We start from the raw sequence: 26387 nt of genomic DNA, 5'->3' as shown, positions 1-26387 counted from the left end.
GTTTTTAAAAACTTAATAAAAGTTTAATTAAAAGTGATGGACATGTCCCAACTCATGTGACAGTGTCACATGAGGGGACATGTCAGAGAAATTTTATTTTTCTACATTTAACATTTTAAATTTGGCGCCAATCTCCCTGAGGGATCACTTAGCATCAGGGGGATGAGTGCACTCTTTCACACGCATGCGCGAAAGAGCGCACTCTCGGCTTAGGGAATGCCACCCCCCCTGCCCACACAGGGAGCGCATAGCGCTTCCTGGCGGATGTCACGCTGGGCGGGCCTTAATTGGCCCGCCCATGTAAAATGGCGGCGCACCCCCAAACGAGGGTGCCAATCAGAGGCGAGCCCACTCCTGAGCTTCCCCCCCTAACAGGGGGAAAATTCTGCCCCTGGAGTAGTGTGTGCAGTTTTGGTCTCCTTACCCAAGGAAGGATATGCTTGCCATAGAGGGAGTGCCGCGAAGGTTCAAACCAATTCCTGGGATGGCAGGATTTTCGTATGAGGAGAGATTGGGCTGACTAGGCCTGTATTCACTGGAGTTTAGAAGAATAGGAAGAGATCTCATTAAACGTATAAAATTCTGACAGGGATAGAGATTGGATGCAGAGGATATTTCCTCTGGTTTGGGGGGTGGGGGGTGAGGAAGTGTCTAGAACAAGAGGTCACAGCCTCAGGATACGAGATAGACCATTTAGGACTGAGATGAGGAGAAACTTCTTCACTCAAAGGTAGTGAACCTATGGAATTCTCTACCAGAGAAGGCTATGGAGGCCAAGTCACTGAATGTATTTAAGGAGGAAATAGATAGATTTCTGGGCTCTAAAGGCACCAAGGGATATGGGGAGAATGCAGAAGTACAGCGTTGAGTTAGAGGATAGCCATGATCATATTCAATGGCGGAGCAGACTCAAAGGGCCAAATGACCTACTCCTGCTCCTATTTTCTACGTTTCTATGTTTATAAAGTGGGATTGTTCTCCTGACAGAAGAGAAGATTAAGGGGCCAAGGTGTTCAAAATTTTGAAGCACTGTGCTAAGAGTAAAGAGAAACATTTTCCCACTGGTAGGAGAGGCGGTGACCAGATAATACGTATTCAAGAATAAAACGGAGAATTTTTTTGATATAAACATGGTGAATTATGATGATCTGAAATGCAGTGCCTGAAAGGGTGGTGGAAGCATGATCAATAGTAATTTTCAAAATGGAAAGTGAAAAATTTGTACGGCAATGGGGAACATTGGGAACAGGGCTAATTGGATAACTCTTTCTAAAAAGCAAGATAGCTAAATCACCTTCCTTCTGTACTCTGTGATTCCAGCCAGGCTCAATCTTGCCATAGACAAACAATAACTAAAAATTCTGCATACCACTGAAACTTTGTTTGAAGACTTGGGCAGAACTTTGAAACACACATTTCCTCTTGCATATTTCTACATATATAATTTGCTACAAAGCCTAGCACTTCTCCAATTCAATATAAATTCTAAAAGCCAGTTGCAAGTCACTCAAAAAGGAATAAAAGATTCTTCAAAAATAATTTTGACACCACAGAGTTTGATTTTTGGGCAGATTTTCACACTTTGGCCCTAACTCCAGAGTGTAGAGAGTATCATTTAGATTGGCATTTCAGTATCATAAAGAGGGATTGCTGCACTATTGGGGTGTCCTTTTCCAGTTGAGATGTTAACCTGTCCTCTCAGATGGGCATAAAAGATCCTGTGACAATTCAGCAGCAGGAAAGTTCTACTGTTATCCTAGACAATATTCCTCAATCAACAACACTAAAATTGATTACCTAGTCATCATCACATTACTTTAGTGATTTGGAGCCAGTGTCCAGTGGCATACCACAGGGATCTGTGCTGGATCCCCTATTATTTGTCATTTATATAAACAACATAGATGACTATTTGGGGGGTAGGATTAGTAAGTTTGCGGATGACACAAAGATTGGCCGGGTGGTTAACAATGAGGTTGAGTGTCTTGGGCTACAGGAAGATATAGACGGGGTGGTCAAATGGAATTTAACCCTGAAAAGTCTGAGGTGATACACTTTGGAAGGAGTAATTTGACAAGGAAGTATTCAATGAACAGCATGGCACTAGGAAGTTCTGAGGAACAAAGGGACCTTGGCGTGTGTGTCCATAGATCTCTGAAGGCGGAGGGGCATGTTAGTGGGGTGGTGAAAAAGGCATATGGGGCACTTGCCTTTATCAATTGAGGAATAGATTAAAAAAGTAGGGAGGTCATGTTGGAGTTGTATAGAACCTTGGTGAGGTCACAGCTGGAGTACTGTGTAGTTCTGGTCGCCACACTATAGGAAGGATGTGATTGCACTAGAGGAGATTCAGCAGGATGTTGCCTGGGATGAAACATTTAAGTTACAAAGAGAGGTTGGATAGACTTGGGTTGTTTTCGTTGGAGCAGAGAAGACTGAGGGGCAACCTGATCGAGGTGTACAAGATTATGAGGGGCATGGACAGGGTGGATAGGGAGCAGCTGTTCCCCTTAGTTGAAGGGTCAGTCACAAGGGGACATAAGTTCAAGGTGAGGGGCAGGAGGTTTAGGGGGGATGTGAGGAAAAACTTTTTTACCCAGAGGGTGGTGACGATCTGGAATGCACTGCCTGGGAGGGTGGTGTAGGCGGGTTGGCTCACATCCTTTAAAAAGTACCTGGATGAGCACTTGGCACGTCATAACATTCAAGGCTATGGGCCAAGTGCTGGTAAATGGGATTAGGTAGGTAGGTCAGGTGTTTCTCACGTGTCGATGGGCCTCTTCTGCACTGTTTGATTCTGTGATTCTGTTGAACCTTGCTGTGTACAAATTGGCCGCTGCACTTTCAACATTGCAACAGTGGCTAAACTTCTAGAAGGGGCTGTAAAGGGGCATTGAGGGGTTGAGAAAGGCACTTTATAAATGAAAGCGTTTCTTAAAGATAATGAAAGTGATGTAACAATTAATGACATTTAGTGTGTACAGCACTTCTTGAATCACTGGTCCAATATTCAGCCGTATTTGGAAAAAAACTTCAAGTACATGAGGATTATAGCATCGATGCTAATCCACCTGGTATACTTGCAGGCTCCCAGAACAGAAGTGAAACATGCCCTCCCCAACAATATACTGGAAGGCTATTGCCACTTGCTGTACAACAGCTCAGGAAGATTTGCTATCTTATTGGTTTGGGGCAATGTGGGGGATTAGGGTGAATGAGCAATTTAGCTGCATCCCAAATTTCAACAGCAGAAAAGTATGCAAACAACAGTAAATCTTTGTGGAAACAGAAGTGACTTATTGTATATTATCTCTAACACAGCACATAGGAAGAGCAAGTGCAAGAATGAACAAAAACTGAAGTCCATTTAATTTGCTTTCATTCATCCTGATAGTTGGATGAGGCAATGTTAACACAGCTGCCATTAATAGCAACCAATCTCTAACAATTAAAACACACAAGTGACCGGAGGAAAACTTCAGTGGTGGGAACTAGGGTGGGGGGGGATTAAAGCACCCCCAAAATGGATGGATTTAAATCAGGTGTCGTGTTAAAAACAAATTTTGAAAATTGCCCACTTCCAGTTTAACAGAGGTAGGTTACCAACCTACTTATAATAGGCACATTGGTCACTTAAATATTACAACACGACTACAGGCTTCAAAATTAGTCACTATTAAAAATTTAACCTGGGCAGGCCTGGTATCCTGGGCTGCGGATAAAGTGAGGCAGAGACTGCTGGACCCTGGAGCCAAATGCCTTTCCATTTACCTACTGAATTCAACTGCCTCACACACCGGCTGCACACAGACACCTCACTGGCCCTTCAGATCCCCACTCCCCAAGTCTCCAATTTCGTCCACCAGTGATCCTCCTTGATCTTCTCTGATCCTCTCCCAGTCTACAGCCCAGTGCCGAAGGCCTACCCACCTGACAATCAGACATGCTGCAGCCAGGAAACAAACAAAAAAATGTTAACCAGGTCCTGCCATTAAATTCAGCAGGACCTAAGGGAAACCTGTTCTACCCCATCTCAAATCAGCCTCTCACTGCCTCCAAGCTAATGACCAGCCCCACAGGACCAAAGTCACCTTTCCCTCCCAAGCATGCTACATTGTAAAAATTAGCTAGATTTATTTCAGAAAATAATATTTTGGGATTAACATGACCAATTTGAAACATGGTGTGGCCAAAGAGTGGAGGAGAAAGAAAATACTTTAGAAATCCACTGCAAAATACTATACATAATGAGCAAGAAAGAGAAAATCATGGTTTCAGCATGAGAAAAAAAATTCGTGCATCTCTTCAAGATTCTTTTCTCACCCCTCCCCCAATCTGGAAGCTAACTATTCATCTGTATGTGACAGTTGAAACAATGAATCAGTACAAGTTATTTTGCATTAAAATTGAGATACCATGGGAAAATTAGATTAAAACGTACTATATTCTTGAAGACCTCATGATTAAACCAAGTCAGCCTCAAAAAAATAAAAATCTTTTCTTTAAGAAGTCAAACTTACAGAGTAGCCAGAAAAATTAAAAATATAACACTCCACAATGCTAACTGAGCACAAGACTACGACAGAACAGGAATAGGCCATTTAGCTCCTCGAGGCTGTTCCCCCATCCAACAAGAACATTTATGCTCCACAACCTAACCCCAGGTATGGATTTGTTCCATATCCCTTAAACACCTTTGGTTAGCAAAAAGCCATCCATTTCTGTTTTAAATTTAACAATTGATCCATCACCAATTAATGCCATTTGCGGAACAGAGTTCCAAACTTCTACCAACCCTTTATGTGTAGAGGTTTCACTCTGATATTACTCTGAAAGTCTGGCTCTATATTTTTGTAAGATTATGCCTCCTTAGTCCTCGACTCACCAACCAGAGGAAAGAGTTTCTCCCTATCTGTTCCCCTTAATACTTGAAAATTTTGATCAAGTCACCCTTATCTTCTAAATTCTAGGGAATGCAACCTTGTTTTGTTTACTATATCCTCGTAATTTAACACCTGATGTCCAGGTATCATTCTATAAAATCTACACTGCACTTACTCTAAGGCCAATTTATCCTTCCTTCAGGTGTGGTCTAACCAGGGCTTTGTATAGCTGGTTTCTGTCCCTTTGTATTCTGGTCCTCAAGATATAAAGCCCAGCATTCCATTCACCCTTTTGATTATTTCCTGCACCTGTTCATGGCACTTCTACATACTGGACGCCGAAGTCTCTTTGAACCTCCACTGTCTCTAGCCTTTGAGTATTTACTTGTTCTACACTAATTGGGTGACCTCACATTTGCCTACATTGAAATCTTTTGCCACCAGTCCTGTTCATTCATTTCATCTATCACCGTGTCTGTAATTTTACACTGCTTACAATACTGTCTATCTCGGTGTCATTGACAAATTTCAATATGCGGCTTTCTATCCTAAGTCTGTAATAAACAGTGAACAGTTGAGACCCTAACACAAATCTTTGTGGGTCACACTTGTTACATTATTAGTGTTTTTCACGTGTCGGTGCAGACACGATGGGCCGAAGGGCCTCTTCTGCACTGTGTAATTCTGTGATTATTGTACTTGCCCATTATCCCTACTCTGTTTCTTGCCACTCAGCCAATTTCCTAACCAGTTCAACAATTTGCCTGCAAGTCCATGAGTTTCAATTTTAGTTAACAGTGTCTTATGAAGGACTTCTGGAAGTCCAAATAAATAACATGCATGGACATTCCCTCACCACTATTTTAGCTACCTTTTCAAAAAATAAAATTCCTAAGGCATGACCTATTTTTCGTGAAGATTCTCTGATAATCTGAAAATTCTCAAAGGTGTTCAGTCACCCTATCAGTAATTACAGATTCTAGCAATTTACCAACAGATGTCAGATGATATAATTAGCCATTGCCCACAAAGGACCATAGGCATCTCTCTCTCCATTTGAGAGAAACAACTGATTCTTTAACTTGAGGGGCACCACTCCACAAGCGTGGGGCAAGCTAAGGAGGCAGGCCTCCATGAACTACCTGGTCTATGGTACAATTTTCCAAACTAAAAAAATGGCTCCCAAATCGAGAGGGGATGATAATGCAATGTCCTCAACCTACTTACTTGAAACCTCCAGGACGAAATCCAACTGGTCCAGGGAATTGGTCCCTCTTTAGTGCCATTAATTTCTCCATTATGGTCATTTTGCTTAAATTAATAGTTATGAGATAAGGAAAGAGATTCCTCAAAGCTCAGCTATATCACCTGGCATAATAAAAAACCAGACAGACCTGCAGGGAACAAGCTGGACTCGGTGTGTTGGGGCTCCATCACTGCCTTCAACACCCTTGAACTGATTCCCGCTCTTGATCACTTTCCAGTAGAAAATGTGTACATACAAATGTCAGGCAAAGACAGAATTAGGTGCAATGGCTCCACAGCCAAATAGCCCATAAAAGTCTAGGTTCACAGAAGAAAGGTCTACTTCAGCAAGGTAGCAGAGGGCAGTTCACAGGACCATGAACCACCATGTTTCAACATCTGCAAAATATCGGAGAAATTAATATTTTTTTAAAATGAGAAAGTTTGTCAGAAGGGTTTCCTGAGAGATGCAAGAATTTATTTTTGAACCCAGGATTTTCTTTAAGAGCTCAATTTTTCTGCAAAAATCTGCAAAAGGAGCTGTGTGATCAATGCCCAATCCTACTGCCAGGATATGCCAAAGTAGGCGATGAGGCTCTAAGCTGCATGGCAAGTGGTGACTGTATTGTAGAATTAAAGTTCATTTCAGTTGCAGCACAGAATTTAAAAAAGCATAAAAATTATTTAATCCAATGTTTGAATTGCTCTAACTGTTGAGAGTATTTTTCATCCATACCTGTTGTATTTGCTCACTCTCCTGGCAGGTAGTCAGTTGGTCCCGAAGATCTTCCACCTTAGTGACAAGATGCTCCAAAGCCATTTCTTTGCCTTGCAACTGCTCTTCAAGCTCGATTATTCTTAATCGGCAGACCTGTTGCTCTGTTTGGGCATACTCTGTACTGTTATTCACTTCTTCCTCCTGGAAGAGATCATCTGATGTGAAGGTCTTTCATTTTGCTTTTATTGATTTTAAATAATGTAATTAGGTATACAATTGGGAAAATGAAAAGGAGGGTCAGATACAAATAAACAGCCAGCATTGCATTGCTTCTAAAATGTATCGGCAACCAATCCTATGAAAACAAACCCATATAGGCAAAGAAAATAACCAATTCGGAGGGCGTAATTATAAAATTATCTCGATCATGCAGCTCAGATGATTCCTTAAATTACAAACAATCTGTATCAAGTAGGAAGAGCATTCAGCCCGGGTGCCAACTATCATTTTGAAACAAAAACAGAATTACCTGGAAAAACTCAGCAGGTCTGGCAGCATCGGCGGAGAAGAAATCAGTCAACGTTTCGAGCCTTCATGGCCCTTCGGCAGAACTGAAGCATAGTTAGGAGAAGGGAGAAATATAAACTGGTTTAAGGTGGGGGTGGGGGGGGCGGGAAAGAAAGACGTTGAGGGTGTGGTGATTGTGGAGATAAGCAGTGATAGGAGCAGATAATCAAAAGATGTCACAGACAAAAGGGTCAAAGAGGTGTTGAAGGTGGTGATATTTGTCTAAGAAAAGTGCTAATTAAGAATGGAAGACAGGATACTCAAAGTACAGCTCTAGTGGGGGTGGGGTGGACAGACTAACAAGGTTTTAGTTTTAGATTTAAAAATAATGGAAATAGGTGGGGAAAGAAGAATCTATATAAATTATTGAAAAAAAAGAGGGGGGAGGGGGGAGAAACGGGGTGGGGATAGGGGGGAGGGGGAGTTTAAGATCTAAAGTTGTTGAATTCAATATTCAGCCCGGAAGGCTGTAAAGTGCCTAGTCGGAAGATGAGGTGCTGTTCCTCCAGTTTGCGTTGGGCTTCACTGGAACAATGCAGCAAGCCAAGGACAGACATGTGGGCAAGAGAACAGGGTGGAGTGTTAAAATGGCAAGCGACAGGGAGGTTTGGGTCTTTTTTGCGGACAGACCGCAGGTGTTCCGCAAAACGGTCGCCCAGTTTGCGTTTGGTCTCTCCAATGTAGAGGAGACCGTATTGGGAGCAACAAATGCAGTAGACTAAGTTAGGGGAAATGCAAGTGAAATGCTGCTTCACTTGAAAGGGCCCTTGGACGGTGAGGAGAGAGGAAGTGAAGGGGCAGGTGTTGCATCTTCTGCGTGGGCATGGGGAGGTGCCATAAGTGGGGGTTGAGGAGTAGGGGGTGATGGAGCAGTGGACCAGGGTGTCCCGGAGGGAACGATCCCTACGGAATGCCGTCCGGGGGGGTGAAGGGAAGATGTGTTTGGTGGTGGCATCATGCTGGAGTTGGCGGAAATGGCGGAGGATGATCCTTTGAATGCGGAGACTGGTGGGGTGATAAGTGAGGACAAGGGGGACCCTATCATGTTTCTGGGAAGGAGGAGAAGGCGTGAGGGAGGATGCGCGGGATATGGGCCGGACACGGTTGAGGGCCCTGTCAACGACCGTGGATGGAAAACCTCGGTTAAGGAAGAAGGAGGACATGTCAGAGGAGCTGTTTTTGAAGGTAGCGTCATCAGAACAGATGCGACGGAGGCGAAGGAACTGAGAGAATGGGATGGAGTCTTTACAAGAAGCGGGGTGTGAGGAGCTGTAGTCGAGGTAGCTGTGGGAGTCGGTAGGCTTGTAATGGATATTGGTGGACAGTCTATCATCAGAAATTGAGACAGAGAGGTCAAGGAAGGGAAGAGAAGTGTCAGAGATGGACCAAGTCAAAATGATGGAGGGGTGGAGATTGGAAGCAAAATTAATACATTTTTCCAGGTAATTCTGTTTTTGTTTTGGATTTCCAGCATCCGCAGTAGCTTTTAGCTTTTTGTTTTTATCATTTTGAAAGTTATGCATTAGTGGATGTCAAGTTAGTTTTGCCTCAAATTGGCCTTTTTCATCCCTCCATTGTAATAGCATGACAACATTTTGACTCATGCATAAAGAATGATTACTTGATAAAGGTATAGGAAGGCTGCTAATTAGTCTAAACTTCAGAGACTGGATAGAAAATTCGAGCATGGAGAAGAAATGGAGTGGGACATTAAACAAAACATACAGAAAGCAATCTTGCAAAGATATGGGGATTCCCAGGAAAGTGTACGAGAAAAAGCTCCGGCACATGAATCTAATACCTTTATCAGGCTCCTGGATAACTTTGGTATGTGGTTACTATCACACAAAATCAGGTCTCACTTTTGAATTTAAAATTTCTTTGTGGGCACATAAGTGTACAGAATGCAATCTAGATATCCAGAAATGTTTGCAGCAAAATACTACATGTCGTTATGTTGAAACATCTAAGTGCTTCACAAAACTAATTACTATTTGCAGTATGTGGCTTGAAGAGGCAAGTACAAAGCAGTACTGCAGGAAGAATATAAGACTGAGTGTCAAAGACTTTAATTGTAGAACTAATTTTTGAATAAAGCAAACAAAATAAAAATTGCTGCGCATCAGGCAGAAAAGTTTGGCATTTGGATCAACAGCTCACCTCAACTGTGAGGTCCTCCACTGTACTTGTGTTTGACAGTTCACCATCAACCTGAGGAAAGCAAAGGTGACTTAATTACTTAAAAGATAACATGCAGGAAAATCACAATAAACAATTTGTAATAAGTCATCTCTTCATTTGTTAGACAAAATGGAGTTTGCACTAAGATCTCAGGATCGCAAATCAGTCTTCACAATATTTTTGAAAAAAAGGAATAACCCCAGGAAAAAAAGCAGCTTTCAAAATTGTAAAAGGAAAACAAGAAAAAGCAAATTCATGAAGCGAAGTGGCAAATGCTGGAAACACTCAAGCAGGTCAGTTCACATCAAATGGAGGGGATGGGTAATTTTAGGCTCCAGGCTCACTGACCTTCATCTAAATGGAAAAACATGAAAGATGAACAAGGATGTGTCTGGAAATAAAACAAACTGGGGTACAGGCAAAAAGAATTAAATGGTTTAAAGAAGCACAAAAAGAGATGGAAATATCTGGCTGATCTTTTTCCTCCCTGAGAAAGCACAGGGACTCGGTTTAATTTCTCATCTGAAAGATGGCACCTCAAACCATTGTCGTAAAAACTCATTTGGTTCACTAATTCAGTTTAGGAAAGAAAATCTGCCGTCCTGACCTGGTCTGGCCTACATGTGACTCCAGATCCACATGCATGTGGATCCAAACTCTTAAGTGCCCTCTTAAATGGACTAGCAAGCCACTCAGTTGTATCAAAACACTAAGAAGACTAAAAGGAATGGAACCAGACAGACCACCTGGCATCGACCGAGGCACCAGAAACGCCAAGGGCAAACTCAGCCCAAACAACCCTGCAAAATCCTCCTAACTAACACCAGGGGCTAGTGCCAAAATTAGGAGAGCTGACTCACATTCTAGTGAGTCACATTCACAGAATCATACCTTACAGCCAATGTCCCAGACACCATCATCACCATCCCTGGGTACGCATGTTCCACCAGCAGGACAGACCCAACAGAGGTGGCGGCACAGTGGTATACAGTAGGGAGGGAGTTGCCCTCAACATCGACTCCAGGCTCCATGAAGTCTCATGGCATCAGATCAAACATGGTTAAGGAAAGCTCCTGCTGATTACCACGTGCCACCCCACCTGCCCTCAGCTGATGAATCAGTACGCCTCCATTTGAACACTGCTTGGAGGAAGCACTGAGTGTGGCAGGGACGCAGAACGTACACTGGGTGGGGGACTTCAATGTCCATCACCAAGAGTGGCTCGGTAACACCACTACTGACTGAGCTGGCTGAATCCTAAATGACATAGCTGCTAGACTGGATCTGCGGCAGGTGGTAAGGAGTCAACAAGACAGAAAAACATACTTGACCTGATCCTCACCAACCTGCCTGCCGCAGATGCATCTGTCAATGACGGTATCGGTAGGAGCGAATACCACACGATCCTTGTGGAGACAAAGTCCCGTTTTCACATTGAGGATCCCTCCATCATGTTGCGTGACACTACCACCATGCTAATTGGGGTAGGTTTCGAACAGATCTAGCAACTCAAAACTGGGCAACCATGAGGCACTGTGGGCCATCAGCAGCAGCAGAATTGCACTCAACCACAATCTGTAATCTCATGGATTGACATATCCTCCCACTCTACCATTACCATCAAGCCAGGGGATCAACCCTGGTTCAATGAAGGGTGCAACAGGGCATGCCAGGAGCAGCATCAGGTATGTCCTGTATACAAAAAGCAGGACAAATCCAACCCCGGCAAATTACCGTCCCATTAGTCTACTCTCAATCACCAGTAAAGTGATGGAAGGGGTCATCAACAGTGCTACCAAGCAGCAATTGCTTAGCAATAAATGATGCTCAGTTTGGGTTCTGTCAGGGTCAGTCAACTCCTGACCTCATTACAGCCTTGGTCCAAACATGGGCAAAAAAGCTGAACTCCAAAGGTGAGGCGAGAGTGACTGCCCTTGACATCAAGACAGCATTTGGCCGAGCCTGGCTTCAAGGAGCCTTAGCAAAACTGGGGTCAATGGGAATCGGGGGAAAACTCTATGCTGAGTCATATCTCGCACAAAGGAAGATGCTTGTAGTTGCTGGAGGTCAATCATCACAGTTCCAGGACATCACTGCAGGAGTTGCTCAGGGTAGTGTCGTAGGCCAAACCATCCTTCCACTGTAAGGTCAGAAGTGGGGAAGTTTGCAGATTGTTCAGCACCATTCGTGACTCATCGGATACTGAAGCAGTCCATGTCGAAATGCAGCAAGACCTGGACAATATCCAGGCTTGGGTGACAAGTGGCAAGTAATATTCGCGGCATACAAGTGCCTGGCAATGACCATCTCCAATAAAAGAAAATCCAACTGTCGCCCCTTGACATTCAATAGCATTACCATCACGGAATTCCCCCACTATCAACGTCCTGGGGGTTACCACTGACCAGAAACCGAACTGGACTAGCCATATAAACACTGTGGCTACAAAAGCAGGTCAGAGGCTAGGAATCCTGCGGCAAGTAACTTACCTCCCGACTCCCCAAAGCCTGTCCACCATCTGCAAGGCACAAATCAGGAGCGTGATGGAATGCTCCCCACTTTCCTGGATGAGTGCAGCTTCAACAACACTCGGAGCTTGACACCATCCAGGACAAAGCAGCCCGCTTGATTGGCACCACATCCACAAACACTCACTCCCTCCACCACCAATGCACAGTGTTAGCAATGTGTACAAGATGCACTGCAGGAACTCACCAAGCCTCCTTCGACAGCACCTTCCAAACCCACGACCTCCACCATCTAGAAAGACAAGGGCAGCAGATACTTGGGAACACCACCACCTGGAAGTTCCCCTCCAAGCCACTCACCATCCTGACTTGGAAATATATTGGCGTTCCTTCACTGTCGGGGGTCAAAGTCCTGCAATTCCCTCCCTAACAACTGTGCGGTGTAGCTACACCACATGGACCACAGCGTTTCAAGAAGGCAGCTCACCACCACCTTCTGAAAGGCAATTGGAGATAGGTAATAAATGCTGGCCTAGCCAGCAACACCCACATCCCATGACGAAGAAGAAAAAAACTGGAGGGGGCGGGTGGTAGTTAAAGGGATTGCAATAGTTGTAGGAGACAGTATAGTTACTGGGACGGCGGGGAGTGGGACAGATACAGTTCTCTTCTGCAGTGTGAGAGTTCTGAAGGCTTGCGTTGCTTGCCTGGTGCCAGGGTTCAAAACATCTCCTAAAGGCTGGAGAGCAACTTGGAGTGGCAGGGGGGAAGGATTCAGCTATTGTCAGGCAAATGGGTACCAACAACACAGGGAGAACTAAGAAAGAGGTGAGGGTGTATGAGCAGCTAGGGGCTAAATTGGAATGCAGATCCACAAAAGTAATAATAATCTCCAGACTGCTACCCAAGTCACAAGCAAATTGGTATATGGTAAATGGTCAATAAGATCAGAGAGTTGAATGCACGGCTCAAAGATTGATGTGGGAGAAATGGGTTTAATTTCATTGGGCACTGATCCCAGTACTGGGCAAAGTGGGAACTCAGCTGTTGGGAAGGTCTTCACCTGCTGGGACCAGTGTCCTGGCGAGACATATAACTGGGGCTCTAGAGAGGGCTTTAAACTAAATGGTGATTTGGGGTGGGGTGTTCACAAGGGAAGATTTGAAAAGTTAAGGAGAGCGAACAAGGCAATACTGGTAATGGTAACCAGAGTACGAAGGAAGAGACAGCGTATGAGAGTGTACCAGCAAACACGGTCACAGTAAGGAAAAATGGCTTTAAACTAACAAGCTAGAAAGTCAGTTAAGGGCAAAGGAGATTTAGAAATCCAAACATAAAAGTTGACGTGAGTCGAGATAAGCTGAGTGGGACAGGAAGGGACAGAGATTTTAACAGTAATAGTGCATCAGAAAGTAAGGTACATGTTGGGAATAGTAGTAAAACAATAAAGTAAAACTGAAGTCATTTTATCTGCATGGGAAAAGCATCCACAAAAGGACAGATGAACTAAAGGGAACAAAAAGAGATATATGGTTTAGATCTAATCGCCAACACAGAGACATGGTTATAATGTTCCAAGGTTGGGAAATAACTAATCCAGGATATATATTTTGAAAAGACAGGCAGAATGGAAAAGGAGGAGTAGCCCTGATAATAAAGGATGACATAAGGACATTAGTGAGGAAGTATTTGGCTCAGAAAATCAGAAGTATAATCAGTACAGGTTTGGAATAGCAAAAGGTCAGAAAATGCTGGTGGGAGTAGTTTATAGCACCCCCCACCCCCGCTCCACCTCCACCAACAGTAATTAAACTGGGGACAGAGTATGAAACAAGAAGTGGCTGAAAAAAAAGACATCTGAGCTTTTCATCTTGCATTCATCAGGGCACTTGCAAGAATACCAATATAACGGGGAAACATCAGTTTATTCTGTATGCGATGAGTGCGCTGATTGGTTGGCAAGTAGTGTTGCCATGGAGAATGCATCACTGATGGTGACTGACAGTTAACTGCCAAGCATTTTTTTTTTAATTTAAACCAGGCAGATTGACCCTGAAGGCATTGCACTGAGCAATGAGTCAGCGAATGGTTGATACTTATTTTGTTTAGCTGAAACAGGCGCAATGTACATACAAGTTCTTTCTGTCTGCAATCCTGTCATTTGGACTGGACCAATCAAATTGACAAAGGTGCCCTGGAAGATGAGTTTGCAGAATGCTTTCATGACAACTTCCTGGAGCAATAAGTTGTGGAACCAACTAGGGACAAAGCTATTTTATATCTCATATTATGCTATGAGGCAGGGTTAATTAGTAATGTCATGGTAAAAGATCCATCGGGAAATAATGACCAGAATGCAATTAAATTCCACATTAAGTTCGAAAATGACATACTCCAATCACAAATGAGGATCTTAAATTTAAACAAAGCCAATTACATAGGTATGAGAGGGGAGCTGGCTACAGTTGATTGGCTAAACAGACTAAAAAGGTATGGCGATAAACAAACAGTAGGAAACATTTAAAAAAAATTCAAAAATACATTCGACTGAGAAACAAAAACTCAATGTAAAGATTCATCCATAGCTTACGAAGGAAGTTAAGGATAGTATTAGATTCAAAGAAGTGGCTTATAATGCTCCAAAGAATAGCATGTCTGAGGATTGGGGGTGTTTTAGAAACCAGCAAAGGGTCACTAAAAGGTTGATAAAAAGGAAAAAAATAGACTGCGTGAACTAGCCTGGAATATAAAAACAGATTGTAAGAGCTTTTATAGTAGCTAAAGTAGACATTGGTCCCCTAGAAGCAGAGACCAATGAGGAAATAGCGGAGACATTGCCTTAACAGTAGAAGACACAAATTACACACCAGAAATAGACGGTAACCTAGGGGGTAACAAGGGTGAAGAAATTAAGGTAATTAATATCAGAGAAAAAGTACTGGAGAATCTTAAGGAACTAAAATCCAACAAATCCCCAGGACCTGATGGCATACACCCTAGGATTCTAAAAGAGATAACTGCAGAGATAGTAGGTGCGCTGGCTAGGGTTTTCCAAAATTCCCTAGGTTCTGGAACAATCCCAGCAGATGAAGTTTTCAGATGACATCAAGTTAGGTGGCACAGTAAATATTGTAGACAGAAGCTAGAACTTACAAAGATCACAGACAGATTAACTGAGTGGACAAAAATGTGGCCAATGGGAGTTCAAGGCAGGAAAGTGAGATATCAAAAACTTTGCATCCAAGAATGACAAACTGGAATGCTTCTTAACTGGAGAGCAATTTGGAATTTTGGAAAAGAATGTCCTCAAATTGCAAAGCGAGTGCACAATAAAAAAGGAGAATGAATGTTGGCCTATATGTTACCCAAAGATGTTTTACCAATACATTAATGCTAAAAGGTTAGTTAAGGAAAAAATGGGACCTATCAGAGATGCAGATGGAAACTTGCATGTAGATGCAGAGGCTGTGGGAAGGGTTTTGAATGAATATTTTGTCTCCGTGTTTATAAAGGAAAGGGAGGATGTAGATATAGTAGTCCAGGAGGAACACTGCGAGATATTGGACAGGATAGTCATAAAGAGAGAGGAAGTACTCGAAGGGTTGAAATCCTTGAAAGTTGATAAGTCACCAGGGCCAGATGGATTGTTTCCGAGGCTGCTGAAGGAAGTCAGGGAGGAGATAGCAGATGCTCTGAGGATGATTTTCCAATCTTCATTAGATACAGGGGAGGTACCAGAGGACTGGAGAAATGCAAACGTAGTTCCATTGTTTAAAGAGGGATCAAAGGAAATGCCAAACAATTATAGGCCAGTTAGTCTTACATCAGTGGTGAGCAAATTAGTAGAATCAATCCTGAGAGATAGGATTAACTGTCATGTGGAAAGGCATGGACTAGTCAGGGATGGTCAGCATGGATTTGTTAAAGGAAGGTCTTGCCTCACAAATTTGATTGAATTCTTTGAGGAAGTGACAAGAAGGATTGATGAAGGTAGTGCAGTGGATGTTATGTACTTGGATTTTAGCAAGGCATTTGACAAGGTCCTACGTGGCAAATTGGTCAGGAAAGTAAAAGCCCATGGGATTCAGGGTAATGTGGCAAACTGGATAAAAGGTTGGCTTTGTAACAGGAAACAAAGAGTGATGGTCGGTGGATTCCTTTGCGACTGCAGCTTTGTCTCAAGTGGCGTTCCACAGGGCTCGATGTTGGGACCCTTGCTGTTTGTGTTATATATTAACGATTTGGACGTGAACGTGGGGGGTACGATTGGGAAATTTGCAGGTGACACAAAGATTGGCCGAGTAGTGGATAGTGTAGAGGATAGCCATAATCTCCATAACGATATAGATGGGTTGGTGGAGTGGACGGTAAAGTGGCAGATGGATTTTAACATAGAGAAGTGTGAAGTCATACATTTAGGGAGGTCAAACAGTTACAGGGATTACACAATAAATGGGAATATACTTAGAGGGGTAGATGAAGTGAGAGATCTTGGCGTACAAGTACACAGGTCCTTGAAGGCAGCAGTTCAAGTAGACAAGGTTGTAAAGAATGCATATGGAATGCTCTCCTTCATTGGCAGAGGTATAGAATATAAAAGTAAGGATATAATGTTGGAATTGCATAAAACACTGGTGAGGCCACAACTGGAGTAGTGTGTGCAGTTCTGGTCACCACATTACAGGAAGGACGTAATAGCTCTGGAGAGAGAGTGCAGAGGAGGTTTACAAGAATGTTGCAAGGGTTAGAAAAGAGTAGCTACGAGGAGAGATTGGATAGGTTGGGGTTATTTTCCTTAGAACAAAGAAGGCTGAGAGATGATTTGATTGAGGTGTATAAAATTATGAGGGGAATAGATAGAGTGGACAAGATAAAATTGTTTCCCTTGATGGAGAATTCTAGAACCAGGGGACATAGATTCTAGGTAAGTGGCAGAAGGTGTAGTAGGGACATGAGGAAGAACTTTTTTTACACAGAGGGTAGTGGGTGTCTGGAATTCGCTGCCCAAGTTGGTGGTAGAGGCAGAAACTTTAAACTCTTTTAAAAAAGTACCTGGATCTGCACCTTAAGTGCTGTAAGCTGCAAGGCTATGGGCCGGGTGCAGGAAGATGGGATTAGAAAGGGTGTCCTCAGGCTGGCATGTACAAGATGGGCCAAATGGCCTCCTTTTGTGCTGTAACTTATCTATGGTTCTATATCTCAAAGGGAATGGAATTCAGAATACAGAAGGAGTGATGCTTAGTTACATAGAACCTTGGTCACATTCCACATGGAGTACTGCATTCAGTTTTGAGCACTGAACCTCACAAAGTACATATTCGGCTAAGTGAGGGTAAAGCATAGATTCACCAAAATTATGCCAGGACTGAAAGGGTTAAATCATGACAACAGGTCACATCAACTTGGTTCACGATCACTCCAATTTAGAAGATCATGGGATGGCCTAATCAAGTTGTTTAAAAGAACAGAGATTCAATCAGGTAGATAAGAAATTATTTCCTCTGCTGGGGAGTCAAAAACAAGAAGATAAAATCTTAAAATTAGAGCTAGGCCATTCAGGAATAAAATCACAAAGTAGTTCCACACAAAGGCACTGGGAAACTGAGGAACACTAATCCAAAAGAGTTCAGAAGCTGGACGAATTGGACCTTTCAAGATATAAAAACCAAGGGGAGGCGGTAGTGTAATGTCACTGGCCGAGTAATCCAGAGCCCAGGCTAACGTTCTGGGGAAATAGATTCAAATCTCACCACAGCAGCTGGTGGGGTTTAATTTCAATTAATAAATCTGGAATTAAAAAGGGTGACCACAAAACCAAACCATTTGTCGATTATCATAAAAACCCATCTGGTTTACTAGCGCCCTTTAGGGAAGGAAATCTGTCGCCCTTACTTGGTCTGGCCTACATGTGACTCTAGATCCACAGTAATGTGGTTGACTCTTCACTGCCCCTTAAAGTGACCAAGCAAGCCACTCAATCATAACAAATTCCAGCGTCTAAAAGGAATGAAACTGGACAGGCCACTCGGCATTGACCTAGGCATCAGAAACAATATGGACATTTATATTTCTCCCTTCTTCTAACTATGCTCCAGTTCTGCCGAAGGGCCATGAAGGCTCGAAACGTTAACTGATTTCTTCTCCGCCGATGCTGCCAGACCTGCTGAGTTTTTCCAGGTAATTCTGTTTTTGTTATGGGCAAATCCACCCCTGTCAAACCTGCAACGTCCTTCTTGCTAACAGATGGAGGCTTCTGCCAAAATTGGGAGAGCTGTCCCACAGAACAGTCAAGCAGCATCCTGGTATAGTCATACAAAATCACACCTTATATAGACAGTGTCCCAGACACCACAATCTCCATTCCTGGGTATGTCCTATCCCACCAGCAGGACACACCCACCAGAAGTGCCAGCACAGTGATAAACAGTTGGCAGGGAGTTACCTTGAGAGTCCTCAACATCGACTCCGGACACCATGAAGTCTCATGGCATCACGTCAAACATGGGCAAGGAAACCTCCTGTTGATTACCACGTACAACCCCTCACCCCCACTCAGCTGATGAATCAGTATTCCTCCAAATTGAATACCACTTGGAATAAGCACTGAAGGTAGCAAGGGCAGAGAATGGGGGGTGGGACCTCAACAGTAATTATCAAGAGTGGCTCAGTATCACCACTACTGACTGAGCTGACCAAGACCTAAAGGGCATAGCTGCTAGACTGGGTCTGCAGCAGGTGGTGGGGAAGAAACTACTTGACCTCATCCTCACCAGTCTAACTGTGGAAGATGCATCTCCCCATAACACTATTGGCAGGGGCGAGAACGACACAGTCCTCACAGAGACGAGGCCTGGCCTTCACATTGAGGATACCTTCCATCGTGCTGTGTGGCACAACCACCGTGCTAAGTGGGATAGATTTCAACAGATCAAGCAACTCAAGTCTGTGCAACCCTGAGGCATTGTGGGCTATCAGTAGCAGAACTGTATTCAACCACAATCTGTAACCTCATAGCCTGGCCTTTTTCTGTATTCATTTATGGGATGTGGGTGTCACTGGGTAGGCCAGCATTTATTCCCCATCCCTAATTGCCCTCATGAGGGTGGTGGTGAGCTGCCTTCTTGAACCTTTCCAATCCATTGTGTAGGTACATCCACTGGCCAATTAGGAAGGGAGTTCCAAGATTTTGACCCAGCAACAGTGAAGGGGCAGCAATATATTACCAAGTCAGGAGGGTGAGTGGCTTGGAGGAGAACTTCCAGGTGGTGGTGTTCCCATCTATCTGCTGTCCTTGCCCTTCTAGCTGGTAGTGGTCATGGGTTTGGGAGGTGCTGTCTAAGAAGCCTTACTCAGTTTTTGCTGTGCAACTTGAAGATGGTACACACTGCTGCCACGGTGGTGGAGAAAATGAATGTTTGTGTACATGGTTCCAATCAGGTGGGCTGCTTTGTCCTGGATGGTGTCAAGCTTCTGGAGTGTTGTTGAAGCTGCACTCATCCAAGCAAGTGGAGAGAATTCCATCACACTCCTGACTTGTGCCTTGTAGATGGTTAACAGGCTTTGGGGAGACAGAAGGCGAGTAACTTGCCACAAGATTCCTAGCCCCTGACCTGCTCTTATAGCCACAGTATTTATATGGCGAGTCCAGTTCAGTTTCTGGTCAATGGTAACCCCCCAGGATGTTGACAGTGGGGGGTTCAGCAAAGGTAATGCCCTTGAACATTAAGAGTTAGATTCTCTCTTGTTGGAGATGGTCATTGCATGGCACTTGTGTGGCATGAATGTAACTTGCCACTTGTCAGCCCAAGCCTGGATATTGCCCAGGTCTTGCTGCATTTGGACACAGACTGCTTCAGTATCTGAGGAGTCGCAAATGGTGCTGAACATTGTGTAATCATCAGCGAACACCCCCACTTCTGACCTTATGATGGAAGGAAGGTCATTGATGAAGCAGCTGAAAAGGTTGGGCCTAGGGCACCACCCTGAGGAACTCCTGCAGTGATGTCCTGGAACCGAGATGATTGACCTCCAACAACCACAGCCACCTTTTGTGTTAGGTATGACACCAACCAGTAGAGAGCTTTCCCAGTGATTCCCACCGACTCATTTTGCTAAGGTTCCTTGATGCCATACTCAGTCAAATGCTGCCTTGATGTCAAGGGCAGTCACTCTCACCTCATCTCTGGAGTTCAGCTCTTTTGTCCATGCTTGAACAAAGGCTGTAATGAGATCAGAAGCTGAGTGACCCTGGCAGAAGCTAAACTGAGCACCAGTAAGCAGGTTATTGCTAAGCAGGTGCCACTTGATAGCACTGTTGATGACCCCTTACATCACTTTATTGGTGATCGAAAGTAGACTGATGGAGCGGTAATTGGCCGGATTGGATTTGACCTTTTTGTGTACACGACATAACTGAGTAAGTTTCCATTTTGCCAGGTAGATGCCAGTGTTGTAGCTGTACCGGAACAGCTTGGTGATGGGTACGGCAAGTTCTGGAGCACAAGTCTTCAGTACTATTGCTGGAATATTGTCAGGACCCATAGCCTTTGCAGTGTTCAGCACCTTCAGCCATTTCTTGATATCACGTGGAGTAAATCGAATTAGCTGAAGACTGGCAACTGTGATGCTGGAAACTCGGGAGGAGGCCGAAATGGATCATCCACTCGGCACTTCTCGCTGGTTTCTTGCAAATGCTTCAGCCTTATCTTTCGCACTAATGTGCTGGGCTCCTCCATCATTGGTCCTCAATATTTGTGGAGTCACCTCCTCCAACGAGTTGTTTAATTGTCTACCACCATTCACGACTGGATGTGGCAGGACTGCAGAGCTTAGATCTGATCATTTGGTCATGGAATCGCTTAGCTCTGTCTATCACTTGCTGGTTATGCCATTTGGCATGCACGTAGTCCTGTGTTATAGCTTCACCATATTGACAGCTTATATTTAGGTATGTCTGCTGCTGCTCCTGGCATGCCCTCCTGCACTCTTCATTGAACCAGGGTTAATCCCCGGCTTCGTGGTAACGTAGAGTGCGGGGGATATGCCGGCCATGAGGTTACAGATTGTGGTCAAGTACAATTTTGCTGCTACTGATGGCCCACAGTGCCTCATGCATGCTAGATCTGTTCGAAATCTATCCCATTTAGCACAGCGGTAGTGCCACACAACACAATGGAGGGATCCTCAATGTGAAGGTGGGACCTCGTCTCCACAAGGATTGTGCGGTGGTCACTCTTACCGATGCCATCATGGACAGATGCATCTGCAGCAGGCAGGTTGTTGAGGATGAGGCCAAGTATGTTTTTCCCTCTTGTTGGTTCCCTCACCATCTGCTGCAGGTCCAGTCTAGCAGCCATATCTTTTAGGACTCGGAGTGCTCGGTCTGTGGTGCTACCAAGCCACTCTCGGTGATGGACATTGAAGTCCCCCACCCAGAGTACATTCTGCGCCCTTGCCATCCTCAATGCTTCCTCCAAGTGGTGTTCAACATGGAGGAGCACTGATTCATCAGCCGAGGGAGGATGGTACCTGGTAATCAGGAGGTTTCCTTGACCAGGATGGCACATTAGAGAACCAGATGGGTTTTTACGGCAACCAACAATGGTTTCATGGTCATCATTAGACTTTTAATTCCAGATTTTTACTGAATCCAAATTCGACCATCTGCCATGGGATTATCCTAAGCATTACCCTGGGTCTCTGGATTACCAGTCCAGCAACAATACCACTACACCACCGTCTCCCCCATCTCCCCCACTTGACCATTACCATCAACCCAGATTTAATGAAAAATACAGGAGAGCATGCCAGGAGCAGCACCTGGCATACCTAAAAATGAGGTGTCAGCCTGATGGAGCTACAAGGGACTATTTGCACGTCAAACAGTGGAAGCAGCATGCAACAGACAGAGCTAAGTGATCCCACAAACAACCGATCAGATCAGATCAAATTTGAAAGAGGGGAAACATGTTTAGCCAATTTATTGGAGTTCTTTGAAGAAGTAACATGTGCTATGGATAAAGGGGAACGGATGGATGTACTGTACTTAGATTTCTAGAAGGTGCCACATCAAAAGGTTATTGCAGAAAATAAAAGCTCATGGTGTAGGCATGGAAATAAGATCGTTTCCTGTTACCTAGACAGAGGGTAGGCATAAATGGGTCATTTTCTGGTTGGCAAGATGTAACGAGTGGTGTGCCACAGGGATCAGTGCTGGGGCCTCAACCGTTGACAATTCACGTAAAAGACTTGGATGAAGGGATCAAAGGCATGGTTGCTAAGTTTGCTGATGACACAAAGCTTGGCAGGAAACTAAGTTCTGAAGAGGACATAGATAGGTTAAGTGAGTGGGCAAAGATCTGGCAAATAGAGTAAAATGTGGGAAAACATGAAATTGTCTATTTTGGCTGGAAGAATTATAAAAGTATATTACCTAAGTGGTGAGAGATTGCAGAGCTCAAAGATTCAGAGGGATCCGGGTGTCCAAGTGCATGAATCGCACAAGATTCGCATGCAGGTACAGCAAGCAATTAGGAAAGCTAATGGAATGTTATCATTTATTGCGAGTAGGAAGCTTATGCTTCAGTTATACAGGGTATTGGTGAGACCACATCTGGAGTAATATGTACACTATTGGTCTCCTTATTTAAGGAAAGATGTAAATGCATAGGAACCAGTTCACAGAAGATTTACTTGACTAATATCTGGAATGTGAGGGTTGTCTTATGAGGAAAGGTAAGGCATCTAGGCTTGTATCCGCTAGAGTTTAGAAGAGTAAGAGGCAACTTGATTGAAATATATAAGATCCTGAGGGGTCTTGACAGGGTGGATGTGGAAAGGATGTTTCCTCTTCTGGGAGAATCTAGAACTAGGGGTCACTGTCTTAAAAAAAATGTTGCTTATTTAAGACAATCTTTGGATCTCTCTTCCTCAAAAGGCATGGAAACAGAGTGCTGAGCTAGATAGATTCTTGACAAGCAAGGGGGTTAAAAGTTACTGTGGGTACATGGGAATGTGGAGTTACAATCAGATCAATCATGACCTTATTGAATAATGGAGCTGGCTTGAGGGGCTGAGTGGCCTACTGCTGCTCCTAATTGTGTTCATATGCATCTAATCAACGCACTCCTGCCATATTCAGTTGTGAATGTTGGTTGCCAATTAAACAACTAACAGTATAAGGAGCCTCCACAAATACCCCATCCTCAATGATGCGGGAGCCCAGCATATCAGTGCAAAAAAGGCTGAAGCATTTGTAACCATCTTCAACCAGAAGTGCCAGGTGGATGATCCATCTCAGCCTCCTCCTGCGGTCCCCAGCATTATAGATGCCAGTCTTCAACCAATTCAATTCACTCCATGTGAAATCAAGAAACTGCTGAGGGCACTGGATACTGCAAAGGCTATGGGCTCTGACAACATTCCAGCAATAGTACTGAAGACTTGTGCTCCAAACTTGCTGCACCCCTAGCCAAGCTGTTCCAGTCCACCTGATGACATGAAAAATTGCCCAGCTATGTCCTATCCACAAAAAGCTGGACAAATCAAACCCGACCAATTACCGCTCCAGCATGTCTACTCACGATCATCAGCAAAGCAATGGAAGGTGTCATCGACAGTGCTATCAAGCAGCACTTGCACAGCAACAACCTGCTCACTGACGCTCAGTTTGCTTTCTGCCAAGTAGCTTTGGTCCAAACATGGACAAAAGAGCTGGACCCAAGAAGCGAGGTGAGAGTCACTGCCCTTGACATCAAGGCAGTATTTGACCAAGTGTGGCATCAAGGAACCCTAGCAAAACTGAAGTCAATGGAAATCCGAGGGAAAACACTTCACTGGTTGGGGACATACCCAGCATAAAGGATGATCATTCATTTCAGTCCCAGGTCAACACTGCAGGAGTTCCTCAGGGTAGTATCCTAGGCCCAAACATCTTCAACTACTTCAACGACCTTCCTTCCAATCACAAGGTCAGAAGTGGGGATGACTGCTGAATGATTACATAATGTTCAGCACCATTCATGACTCCTCAGATACTGAAGCAGTCCATGTCCAAATGTAGCAAGGCCTGGACAATATTCAGACTTAGGCTGAAGTGGCAAGTAATATTCGCGCCACACAAGTGCTGGGCAATGACCATCTCCAACAAAAGAAAATCTCACCATCTCCCCTTGACATTCAATGGCATTACCGTCACTGAATCCTGGGGGTTACCAGAAACTGAACTGGATGAGTCATATAAATACTGTGGCTACAAGAGCCAGTCAGAAGCTGGGAATTATGCAGAGTGTAACTCACCTCCTGACTTCCCAAAGAATGTCCACCATCTACAAGGCTCAAGTCACGAGTGTGATAGAGCCTGGATGACCACCTTCACCACTGTCACATAGTGGTTGCAGTGTGTATCATCTACAAGATGCACTGCAGCAACTCACCAAGGCTCTTTTGACAGCATCTTCCATACCCATGACCTTTATCACCTAGAAGAGGGCCAGCAGATGCATGGGAACCTGCAAATTCCCCTCCAAGCCACACATCATTCTGACTTTGAACTATATCACCATTCTTCCACGGTCACTGGGCCAAAAGCATGGAGCTCCCTGACAGCATGGTAGGTGTGCCTGCAACTTATGGACTGCAGTTGTTCAAGGAGGCAGCTCACCACCACCTTCTCAAGGGCAATTAGGGATGCGCAATAAATGCTGGCCCAGCCAGTGAAGCCCACATCCCATGAATGAATAAAGAAAATATTTTTATTCAGTAATGGTATCAAACAACACAATCTAAAAAGGGGGGAATCATTCAAAGCAAGATAAATGGGATTGAAGTGCAGGTCAGCAATTATTTGATTGAATGGCAGAACAAATTCAAGGGTCCTACTGCTGTCCCTACAATATACTTGCTAAGTTCATTCCCTCAGCTGTTAACCCTGAAGAAGTGGTTTATGGGTCACCTTGCTTTCTATCAATCAACTTTGAGAGTTAGAGGAGTTCAGGGTTTACGTAGAAATCCGATTAAGATTAACTTTTTGAAGACTTAGGTTTTACACCAGGTTAGATTCTGTAACAACATAGCTGAAAACAACAAGTTATTAGCACAAATGTTTTCTTCCTGCTCGGTGCCAATTGGGTTCTTTCACAGCAAGCCCATTCACCTTAGAAGGTGAATGACAGGAACCAAGATGATTTATGTTTCACTTCCTCAGGGCTAAACAACTACATAATGAATTTGGCTCGTTACATCTTTATGTCTGTGGAGTGACAAATCCAATTTGTACTCTATTGCATTCTAAATTACTTTGTCAGGTACATAAAAATATCCCCAACAGAATGGCAGGGATTCTTGTTATGCAGTTCTCCAAGGGCCACATCAATTTAAAAGGTTCTCTTTCCCAAATGTTGCTTAGTCAAATACTGAGGCACATCCTTATTCTGGAGGGTCTCAGATAATGACAACCAGTCAAACAGAACCAATGAGACAGCAAACTTCAAATAAAGCAAAACTTTTTCAATACACGCAAATAATGAAAATTCATTTTACATGGTTGAGTGGAGGTGGTGGTGAAAGAAATAGTGAAAAATGTTTGCTGTAGAATTGTTGCTCTGCCACATGGCAGGACATAAGGAACATTTAATTTGCAACTTTTACTGAGACTGCTATGGAAACCTCTTCAGCTCACCAATTTGTACTGAACATCTTAAGTTATGGTGGTTTTGAAAACTGAAGCAGTTTATTGTACTAGATCTGCATTCATAGGTGTATTAATGTCATCTACCCTACCATGCATTATGCTATAATTTTACACAGTTGTATGATTTCTGTATAATGTAGCTTTGAGGTAGTGTTAATATTTTTTGTAAAATTATGTAGCCAACCTCTCCCAATTTATCAAATTTATTTTGAGGTTGGCTCACTCCTTTGCATCTTTAAATGCAACGTGTGTGATTTACCTCCTGTCCCACGATAGCCCCATCCTGTTCAGCTAATGAGTGCTCTTCCGAAGGAAGGTCATCCTGGTGGATAGCCTGGCTCTTCCTCTTCTTCTTCTTTTTCGTCGAATCCGAGCAGTCACCTTTTGCTTTTTGTTGTCGGTAATGAGCAAGCTGCGGAGAAAAGTGAAGGAGAGGTAAAGAGAGAGGTACGTGAGGAATAGATAACAAGACCACAGCACCAGCATGCTCAGAGGATACTGTACGACGACCACACATAAAGATGCAAGACCCAGGGCAGGACGCCACAGGCAACTATGTTCTCACTAGGTGGGTCAAATTTCAATTCTGTTTCAAAAAGCTGTGCTATTTGCCGCTAATAATTTTCTTTTCTCTG

At 43.8% G+C, this 26387-nt stretch overlaps 1 protein-coding gene across 9 annotated transcripts in view; it reads right to left on the bottom strand.

Moving 5' to 3' along the window:
* The window catches only part of pcnt (pericentrin), a 344329-nt gene that overhangs the window by 288928 nt on the left and 29014 nt on the right, over positions 1 to 26387 (bottom strand). For all 9 annotated transcript variants that reach the window (XM_078551646.1, XM_078551643.1, XM_078551644.1 and 6 more), the window contains exons 2-4: positions 26012 to 26164; positions 9574 to 9624; positions 6865 to 7047 (exon numbers count right to left, since the gene is read on the bottom strand). In XM_078551646.1, the coding sequence (XP_078407772.1) occupies positions 6865 to 7047; positions 9574 to 9624; positions 26012 to 26164 (387 nt within the window). The remainder of the gene's footprint in view (positions 1 to 6864; positions 7048 to 9573; positions 9625 to 26011; positions 26165 to 26387) is intronic.

This window comes from Cetorhinus maximus, chromosome 11 (assembly GCF_964194155.1).
Source record: "Cetorhinus maximus chromosome 11, sCetMax3.hap1.1, whole genome shotgun sequence".
NCBI lineage: Eukaryota > Metazoa > Chordata > Chondrichthyes > Lamniformes > Cetorhinidae > Cetorhinus > Cetorhinus maximus.
The sequence above is the reverse complement of the archived record's forward strand: the minus strand, read 5'-3'. Positions and strand labels throughout refer to the sequence as shown.